This window comes from Chrysochloris asiatica, unplaced genomic scaffold (genome assembly GCF_000296735.1).
Source record: "Chrysochloris asiatica unplaced genomic scaffold, ChrAsi1.0 scaffold00219, whole genome shotgun sequence".
In the NCBI taxonomy this organism is placed as follows: Eukaryota; Metazoa; Chordata; class Mammalia; order Afrosoricida; family Chrysochloridae; genus Chrysochloris; species Chrysochloris asiatica.
This window is the reverse complement of record NW_006408737.1, coordinates 243,944-254,609: the sequence shown is the minus strand read 5'-3', so window position 1 is coordinate 254,609 and position 10,666 is coordinate 243,944. Positions and strand designations below refer to the sequence as shown.

The following is a 10,666-nucleotide window of genomic DNA, read 5'->3' as shown; positions in this document are numbered from 1 at the left end:
CCTATACAGGGTCGCTCTGGGTCAGAATCGACTCGACAGCACTTAACAACAACAACACAATGAACACTGTTGTATAAGTGTCTGTTTGAGTCCAGGTTTTAAATTCTTTGGGGAGGAAATTTGCTGTGCCATAAATTTAACATTTTAAGTTACTACCAAACTGTTTTAGTAATGCACAGCGGTTCTAAAATCTCTACAACCTTGCCAATATTTATTTTGTTTTTTGAAAATAAACTTTCTAGATGATCTACCACTAGTCTATCAATTTGTCATACTATGGTGGCTTCTGTGTTGCTGTGATAATATATCACTGGTAATTTAAATACCAGTAGTACCACCCATAGTGGACAAATTCCAGCAGAGCTTACAGATTAAGACAGACAAGAAAGTAGGAGAGACAAACCACTTCTGAATATCTAGCCACTGAAAATCTAATGAATATCATCAGAATGTTGTCAGACATAGTGCCAGAATGAGTCCCTTAGGTTTCAAGGCACTCAGAATAAGACTAGAGAAGAGCTACCTTCTCAAATAGAGTTGACACTCAGAGTGGATGGCTTCATTTGTGCAACTCACTATATGGAAAAAACAGCTGAAAAACTCCATTAATTATTGAAACACTGAGTTATGAAGTATCAATCTAGGAAAATTGGAAGTGGTCAAAAATGAAATGGAGTGCATAAAGATCAATATTCTAGGCATTAGCGAACTGAAATGTAATGGTATTGGCCATTCTGAATGAGACAATCACATATTATGCTGGGAACAACACGCTGAAGAGAAATGGCTTCACATTATTGTAAAAAAAAAAAAAAAATCATTTCAACATCTATCTTGAAGTACAATGCTCCCGTGATAGGATAATATCCATATGCCTAGAAGGAAAACCAGTTAAAATCAGTATTATTCAAATTTATGTACCAACCACTAAAGCCAAAGATGATAAAATTGAGGAATTCTACCAATTTCTTCAGTCTAAAATTGATCAAACATGAAATCAAATGCACTGATAATTACTAATGATTAGAGTGTAAAAGTTGGAAACAAAGAGGAACAATCCACAGTTAGAAAATATGACCTGGGTGACTGAAATGATGCTGGCGATCACATGATAGAATTGCGCAAGACTAATGACTTATTCTTTACAAATACCTTTTTTTAAATAACAAAAATTTCCAAAATCAATGACATATTCATCACAAATACCTTTTTTAAACAACATGGACCCCTCCAGATGGAATATACAGAAATCAAAATGGTTGCATCTGTGGGAAGAGATGACGGAGACAATCAATATCATCAGCCAAATCTAAGCCAGGTATAGACTGTGGAAGAGACCATCATTTGATCATATGAAAGTTCAGGCTGAAGCTGAAGAATAGTTCAACAAGTCCATGAGAGCATAAATATGACCTTGAGTATATTCCGTCTGAAAGTAGAAACCCTTTCAAGGACAAATTTTGTCCATTAGACACCAATGACCAAAGATCAGAAGAATTTATGGAATGGCATCAAGAATATCATACATGAATAAAGTGAATGGTCATTAAAAAGACAGAAGACCAATGTGGATGTCAGAAGAGACTCTGAAACTTGCTTTTGTGCAAAGAGAAGCTAAAGTGACTGGAAGAAATGATGAACTAACAGAGTTGAATAGAAAAATCACACAAGGTCAAGTGTGATAATGAAATGTTAAAATATCTGGTAATAAAACCAAAAGGAAAGAATGCATTCAACATTTTTCAAGCTGAAAGAATGGAAGAAAAAAAGGTAATTGTCCAAGAAGCACTGAAGGCATTGGTGAAGATGAAAGCTCCAGGAATTTAATACAAATTGAAATATTTAAACAAACTGATGTAGCACTGGAGGTACTTACTTATCTATGTCAAGAAATAAGGAAGACAGTTACCTGGTCAACTGATTGGAAGAAATCCATATTTATGCCCATTCCAAAGAGAGATGACCCAACAGAATGCAGAAATCATCAAACAATATCAATAATATCACATGTAATTTACTGACAATAATTAAAAAATGATTGCACAGTACATTGACAGGGAGATGCCAAAAAAAAAAAAAAAAAGCCAGATTTAGAAAAGGACATGGAACTAGGGAAATCACTGCTGATGTGAGATGGAGCTTAGCTGAATTTAGAGAATACCAAAAAGATGTTTACTTGTGCTTTACTAACTATGCAAAGGCATTTGACTATTTGGATGACAAAAACAATAGATTACATTATGAAGAATAAGTGTCCCAGAACACAGACCAAGAGATAGTTATTAGGACAGAACAAGGACATACTTAAAGGTATCCTTTCATCAATAGTTATTCAATCTGTGTGTTGAACAAAAATCCTAGAAGATGAAATATATAAAGAAGAATGTGGTATCAGGATTGGAGGAAGACTCATTAACAACCTGTAATATGTCGATGACACATCTTACTTGCTGAAAATGAAGAGGACTTGAAATACCCAATGATAAAGATAAAAACTACAACCTTCAATATAGATTGCACATCAATGTAAAGAATATGAAAATCCTCACATCTGGACCAGTAAAAATAACATCATAGTAAATGGAGTATGGATTGAAGTTGTCACAGACTTCACTTTGCTTGGATGTTCTATCAAGCACTCATGGAAGCAGGAGTTAAGAAATCAAAAGATGTATTTATTGCATTAAGCAGATCTACTGCAAAATAACTCTTTAAAATGTTAAAGTGCAAAGGTAGTTTGAGGGCTAAAATGTGCCTGACAGAAGCCATAGTATTTTCAATCACCTCATATGCATGTGCAAGTTGGAAAATGAATAAGGAAGACTGGAGAAGAATCAGTGCATTTGAATTATGGGGCTGGAGAAGAACATTAAAAGTACCATAGACTGACAGTAGAGGTTCCTTGACAGTGGAACATTAAAAGTACCATAGACTGACTGGAGAGGTTCCTTGGCAATGGAACCTACTTTAGGAAAGTAGATATGAGAACTAGAAAGAAGAAACCAGGCCTGGCTACATTGTCTGAGTTCGGATTAAATCCAGCCAGAAGGCTTATCCATTTTTACACTCTTCTGGAATGGAGCCAATAAGTTTCATTCATTGTTCAAGCAAGTTTAGACTGAGCCCTGAGACCATTGTCCTCACACATATCCTATGAGATGACAAGAGCTATTAAGAACATAATTCAAGTTCAACCTCAAATAGCTTGTTGTTGTTCTTCAGTGCCATCAAGTCAGTACCAACTCATAGCGACCCTATTGCCCAATCCTGGGCCAACCTTACAATTGTTGCCACGTTTGAGCCCATTGATGCCACAATTGTGCCAATCGATCTCATTGGGGCTCTCTTTTTCTTCAATCCTCCACTTCCTTCTCCAGTGACTGGTCCCTCTTGACAATGTTCGCTTGTTATGCTCTTCATCATGTTTCATTATTCAATAATATGGTGCTGACAGTGTTCCACTGCTATTCTGAAGGTTTTCAGTGACTAAATATTTGGAAGTAGTTCGTCTCTCCTTCTTTGTCTTCATCTGGAAACTCATCTGAAACCCATCCACCATGGTTCACCCTGATGATATTTAAAATACCAGTGGCATAGTTTCCAGAATCACAGCAACATACAAGCCACCACAGTACAACAAACTGACAGATGAGTGGTGGTCAAACAGCTAGACAGATCTTTTTACCCCAAATTAAACATTTATCTTTAAGATAACGCTGTCATGATTTTTTCCCCCCTCAAATATTTTCAGTGCCTCTATGGTGCTGTAGGTGAATGTGCCAGACAGCAAAGCCATTTAAACTGCAAGATCGGCAGTTCAAGTTCATCAGCTGCTCCTCGGAAATCATATACAGGGTCGCTATGAGTTGGAGCTGACTTGATGGCACTTCATAACAACATATTGCATTAGGCAAATCTGTTGCACAAGACCTTTTTAAAGTGTTGAAGAGCAAAGATGTCAGCTTGTGGACTAAAGTGCACCTGACCCAAGCCATGGTATTTTCAATAACCTCATATGGATGGAAAGCTGGACAGTGAATAAGGAAGACCATAGTAGAATTGATGCTTTTGAGTTATGGTGTTGGAGCAGAATATTGAAAGTGCCATGGGCTGCCAAAAAACCCAACAGATCTGTGTTGGAAGAAGTACAGCCAGAGTGTTCCTTGGAGGCCAGGATAGCCAAACTTCATCTCTTGTACGTCAGACATATTGTCGGGAGAGACCAGTCGCTGGAAAAGGATATCATGTTTGGTAAGGTGGAGGGTCAGAGAAAAAGAGGAAGATCACCAACGAGATGGATTGGTAAAGTGGCAGCATCAATGGGCTCAAGTGTGGCAACAATTGTGAGTTTGGCCCAGGACTGGGCAGTGTTTCGTTCTGTTGTGCATAGGGTTGCTATGAGTTGGTACTGACTTGATGGCACCTAACAACAACATATTTATACCAGACTATATAAAATTCTACTATCAACATTTAAGGAGCTCTGGTAGCGTAATGGTTACGAATCGGGCTGCTAACCTCAAGGTTGGCAGTTCGAAACTACCAGTGGTTCCGTGGAAGAAAGATGAGGCTTTCTGCTCCCATAAAGATTTCAGCCTCAGAAACCCTGTGCAGGGTCGCTATGAGTCTGAACTGACTCCATGGTATTTAACAACAACAACAACTATCAACATTTGGATTCTCTATAAATAGACAACCTTGCCTTAGCCAGTTTCCCTCTTTTGTATAAATTGTCCATTCTGTCCACGTCTAGATTGTCTGATTTAGTTCACACTCTCACTTCAGCTTCCTTTTCCCTCTTTTCTCCAATATAAATATTTATTCAGATTCTGCCTTAATGTCAGAATTGGGAGATGTCACAGAATTGATTCTCTTGAGTGAAAAGTATTTGTTCCCTGGAGAAATCTAAAGGAGTAGTGCTCCGAGTTGGTGCTTTTGAGTATTTACACCTGAGGGGCCAATTTTAAGTGACTGATTATCATATAAAATGCAGCAAAATGTGTACAATGTGATCACACATTCTCCAGGGCATACAATTTGATGTTATATAATCTTATCGAATTGGTGTACTGAGTCACCGAGTTGTATTTATGAGATGGTGGCTTTGAACTAAATATAAAACTTTGGATAAAATGGCCTGGGAACCAAAGAGGCGAATCAGTAGGTAAGAAAGTAAAGATTCTACTTGAGTATCTGTTGAGTTTCTATTTACAGTTCTTCTTATTGTTAATTGGTGATGCTCTTGAAGTGATGGCTCAGTGCTCAGGGATCATTAGCCATAACTGAAACATTCAAATCAGTAGACTCTCTGGTTTTGATACATGCTTATCTACTTCTCTATCTTGTATTTTCACACAAAAAATTGGAGTCTAAGCAGAGCTAGAAGTACTTTGCATGCATTAATTATCAAATCTTACAGGTTGTAACTAGAAGATAACTTAGTATGAGTCAAGATAGTGATCTGTCCTAGTATTTAATTACATGTCTTAGTTATGCAAGGCAGCATTAGAGTTTTCAAGTTATGGGGGAAAGATGGAGTATTTATGGCCAGTTACTCTTCACCATTCACAAATGCAGTAACAAAATTTTGTTCCACAATATGTTTTAAATCAGTCCTGTGAAGGTTTTGTATTTTTATATAGAACCTTAACTTTGCTAATTTTCCAAACTTATCTGCATTTATATATTTGAAACTAAACATGTTATTTTTTTTCCGCATTAGAAATGGGTTTTAAAAATATGAGCATAGAGAATCCATCTTATTATTTTTAGGAGCGTATTTTACATCTGGAGTCTTGGTGTGGTGCTTCTGTAAGAAAAGCACAGGACTTCAAAGTTGGTTTGACACATTAAGGTCATCAATTCACACTCACCAGCAACTCCTCCAAAACCCTATACAGGTTGCTCTGAGCTGGAACTGACTTGACAACACTTGACAATAACAACAATTTGTCATCTAAATTATAATTATTATAGACATTTGATTTTACAATCTAAGTTGGGTCAAATTTAGGAATTAGCTAACTTTCCTCCTACTTTCTACGGTTTTAGAGCATGAAATCAGAAGACTTTTTGCCTGAGAATGACGCCAGTCAAGCAGAGCTTATTTCCATCCTAAGCTTAGGTTTAAGTGTACAGATGCCAATTTTTCTTGAGTTGCCTCACACACCTCTGCTCTGACAGTCGAACTGCCAGATCAGAAGCAGAATATTTGAAAGTTGATTTTATATAACTTCTGCTAGTCAGCACAGGAAGAACAAAACTTAATGACTGCAGGGGTCTCCTAGTTTTGACATCACACCCTGAAAGTTAGGAGCTCTGGTAGCGTAGTGCTTACGAATCGGGCTGTGAACTGCAAGGTTAGCAGTTAGAAACTACCAGCTGTTCCACAGGAGAAAGATGAGGCTTTCTGCTCCCATAAAGATTTACAGCCTCGGAAACCCTGTGCAGGGTCACTATGAGTCGGAACTGACTCCATGGTATTTAACAACAACAACACCTTGAAAGTTATGTAATAGTTCCTATTGACACTCATCCCGTCCCTGTTTTCTCAGACCCAGAATACATATTTGGCACATTGCTGCCATCAAATGTAGTTGTGGGAATAAATTCCTTTATTTTCTGTGCCCTATAAACAATCATTGGAGAAAGATGTCATGCTGGGTAAGGTGGAGGGTTAGAGAAAAAGAGGAAGACCGCTAACGAGATGGATTGGCCAGGTGGCTTCATTGATGGACTCAAGTGTGGCAACGGTAGTGAGGTTGGCCCAGGATCGGACATTGTATTGTTCTGCTGTGCATGGGGTTGCTATGAGTCGGTTCCGATTCGATGGCACCTGACAACAACAACAATAAAAATCACGTGTGAAAAATCATGATTTTTCATCATGATATCTGATGATTTCCCTCAACCAAGTGATATAGGTTTTGTCTTGTTTACACCCTATTTAAAATTTATAAGTCTATCATATTTATATATTTGAAGATGGGGTAGCCTTTCTCCCCTAGACACTACTAAAGTAATAAAGATTTGAATTTAAGAACACATTATATTGTCAGCATGATATAACCTTTCAGCTTCCCAACTTCATGTGTCACTGTGAAACTGCTTGTTTCAAAGATCAAAAGCTCTCTATTCTATGTTGTCACTTAGACTTGAACAAGTCAACCTTCCTTCAAATGCCTTCCATCTTCTTAGTGGCTCTACCAACCAAGACTTTTTAGGATTACAATTACTTGCCCTCCTTTCCCATTCAAAAGTTAGTACTCTCTTTAAATATGTAAACCATTGTTATTTGTCATGCTTCCTAGTAGTTATGTACTGGCTTTATTGTCTTTGTGGACACCGTACTCCTTAAAGTAGAGCCAGGATTTCCTAATTTTTATTTTCATTTATTCAACAGATATTGGTTTATCAGCTATTTTGGTTCAGTGTTACTGTAAGCATTATGAACACACTGTATAGATATAGAATGTGAGTTGATGATGATAATGGAAAAATTAACAAGGTATAAGAGAGAGGAGTTAGAGAGACCTGGGTTGTTATTTTATACAATAATATTTCAGGAAAGCGCTTTATGTTGATCTCTGGGCTCAAATGTAGACCTTAGAGTGTTCACAGCCTCAAAAATTGTTAAGTGCATCACTGTTCATTGAATGATTAATGATTAAATGGACTCCTTGAAGAGGGAGAGAGTATGAAAAGAAAGGAAAGAGACAACAAAATTTAAATCAAAGGTTTACAATGACCAAAAAACGTAGCACTTTATTTAAGCTCTGCAAACCACTTTAGTCACAGTCAAGGGCTATAGAAATTTGACACTAGAGATTTCCCATCCAGCAGATCTGAATATAAGTGACCAGGTCTATCCTGGGCAATCAATAATCCTGAAGCCAAGTAACAAGTGAGATAGTTACAACTAAAACTCCGTTTCCTTTGTGCATTTCTTCTTTATATTGTTACATTTAACCAAGGAGCATATAGGTATTTTGAAGTTAATATTTATTATAAATACATATCAACTTTGCTCTTTCTTTGAATTATTAGTATGTTATAAAATTTTTTTAGTGGGTATCTTATTCCATTTGCCTACTTTCAAACAGGAGTCCTGGTGTGGTGCTGTAAGATAAGTATTCGACCAAAAGGCCTGTTTGAACTGCAAGGTTGGTGACTCCCACACAGCAGTTGCTCCTCAGAAACCCTATACAGGGACGCGCTGAGCCTCTATACAAGGATGCTATACAGACTTAATGGCACTAAACAACAAATATAGTAACTTCTAAACACCTCATTAAATTCTATATTCAAATAAAATTGAGGAGAGAAGATGATAAATAGAGAAGTGATATGAGAATAAAATCTGAGGAAACAAATATCTATGCTTGATTCAAGGATATATTTAAATTTTGAACTACATAGTCTACAACCTGCAACAGAACTCTACTATTATTTTGCAATTGTCAAGCATGATTTCTGAGCCAAAATTCTTCAATTTTTCATTCAAATTTGAAGTATTCATTAATCTGAGTAACTGGCTTTACTCCAAAATTGGCAACCCCAAATTCAGTCATGATGGGCTCATCATCACATTTTCTGCCAAGAATTCCTCTGGTGAATGCAGATACGGATACTCAGCTATTGAATTGTGTCTTCAAATTTTATATACTATTTCCATCAAAGCAACATGTACTCCACTACTAAAATGAAAAGGCAAAACCAAAGCTCTGTAGTTGAATTCATACTCTTGGGATTTTCTAACTTTCCTGAAGTCCAAGAACAGCTATTTAGGATTTTCATCCTTATTTATATGGTGACACTGCTGGGAAATGCCCTAATCTTCATCATCATCTACCAGGATCAGAGCCTTCATGTCCCCATGTACTTGTTCATCCAGAACTTATCTGTGGTGGAAGTGAGTTTCAGTGCAGCCATTATGCCTGAAATGCTGGTGGTCCTCTCCACAGAAAGAGCGACAATTTCTTTTGCTGGTTGTTTTGTACAGATGTATTGCATTCTTTTTTTTGGTGTGACAGAATGTTTTCTTCTGGGGGCAATGGCTTATGACCGATTTGCTGCAATCTGCCATCCTCTGAGCTACCCAATGATTATGAACAAAAGAGTTTTTGTGAAATTAGTGATTTCTTTATGGACCTTGAGTTTCATGATAGCCAGTATGCAAACCCCATGGGTGTTTAGTTTTCCTTTTTGTGGTCCCAATGAAATCAATCATCTTTTCTGTGAAACCCCTCCAGTGTTAGAGCTTGCATGTGCAGACACCTCCTTCTTTGAAATTTATGCATTCACTGGCACCATTTTAATTGTTATGGTTCCTTTCTTGCTGATACTCTTATCCTACATTCGAATTCTTTTTGCCATCCTGAAGATGGCATCAACCACAGGGAGGCAAAAGGCCTTTTCCACCTGTGCCTCCCATCTCACATCTGTGACCCTCTTCTACAGCACAGCCATTATGACTTATTTACAGCCCAAATCTAGCTACTCCCCAGAAACCAAAATACTGATGTCATTGTCTTACTCATTACTCACTCCTCTGCTGAATCCACTGATCTACAGCTTGCGAAACCGTGAGATGAAAAGAGCCTTGGTGAAATTATGGCAAAGGAAACTGGTTTTACACATAGTTTGACTATTTAAAAATCTTAAGCTATTTGGTAATTGCTCAATTGCTCTTACATTAATTAAATAATTGGTGAAAACACATGCCTTTTTGGTATGAATATGTAAATTTAATTTATTAAGTTCCTCACTTTTGATAATATCTAAGGGCATCCCTCTCTTTTAATAATAAAATGTGTTCACTCATTTTTCATAGATATGGACTTTTTCATACATTGTTGTATTTGTTAGTTGTCTAGAAGTAGGCTCAGACTCATAGCAACTTTGTATATGACAGAATGCACAGGATGTTCTGCGCCATCTTTGTGATCACTGTTAGGTTTGAGTTCATTGTTGCGTTTATTGTGTAGTTCCTTTTAACCTATGGATCTCATTTTTATGCTCTCTGTCAGACAATGTTCTCTTGTGCAATGACGAATTATTGGAAGTGGACCGTGAAGCTTTTATTTCTGGTGTGTCATAGCCTGTTGTTATTGTTAAGTGCTGTCAAGTTGGTTCTGGCTCATAGTGACCCTGTATAGGGTTTCTGAGGAGCAGCTGGTGAGCTTGGACTGCTGACCTTGCAGTTAAACACATTAACCTTCAAAATCATACCAGGACTCCAGCATGTTTGTTCTACTGAAATCTATCAACCATGGTTGAACCTGCTGGTGTTTGAATTACAATGTTATCGCTTCCAAAATCACAGCAGCACACAAGTCACCACAGTACAATGGACTCTCTGATGGGTGGAGGCAATATATAACACAACAGTAGTTTTCATGGACACCTAGGTTGTTACTAGAATCTTATTATTAAGACAATGCTTCAGTAAATACCTAGTTGCATATGGTCGTATGTCTTTATCCTTCTAAATTAATTATTTATGATAAACTTCTCAGATTAGGACAGTGGGACAATTAGTACATGTGTATATAAATTTTTGTGGCTTGCAGAATTCCTTTTAAAATTGAATGTAATTACTTTAGACCAACCTTATGACCCAATCAATTCCACTAACTGGACCAAGCTTCAAGAGACTTACAGAGAT

The 10,666-nt window shown here is 37.2% G+C and overlaps 1 protein-coding gene across 1 annotated transcript; it reads left to right on the top strand.

The window, feature by feature from the left end:
- The first annotated feature begins 8,701 nt into the window (after positions 1–8,701).
- Positions 8,702–9,646, top strand: LOC102814768 (olfactory receptor 10A3-like). The gene has a single exon (XM_006873020.1). The coding sequence runs from the start codon at positions 8,702–8,704 to the stop codon at positions 9,644–9,646; it is 945 nt and encodes a 314-aa protein (XP_006873082.1).
- Positions 9,647–10,666: the final 1,020 nt, after the last annotated feature.

Coding starts and splice junctions, on each gene's coding strand:
- LOC102814768 (XM_006873020.1), top strand. CDS start 8,702: ATGAAAAGGCAAAACCAAAGCTCTGTAGTTGAATTCATACTCTTGGGA.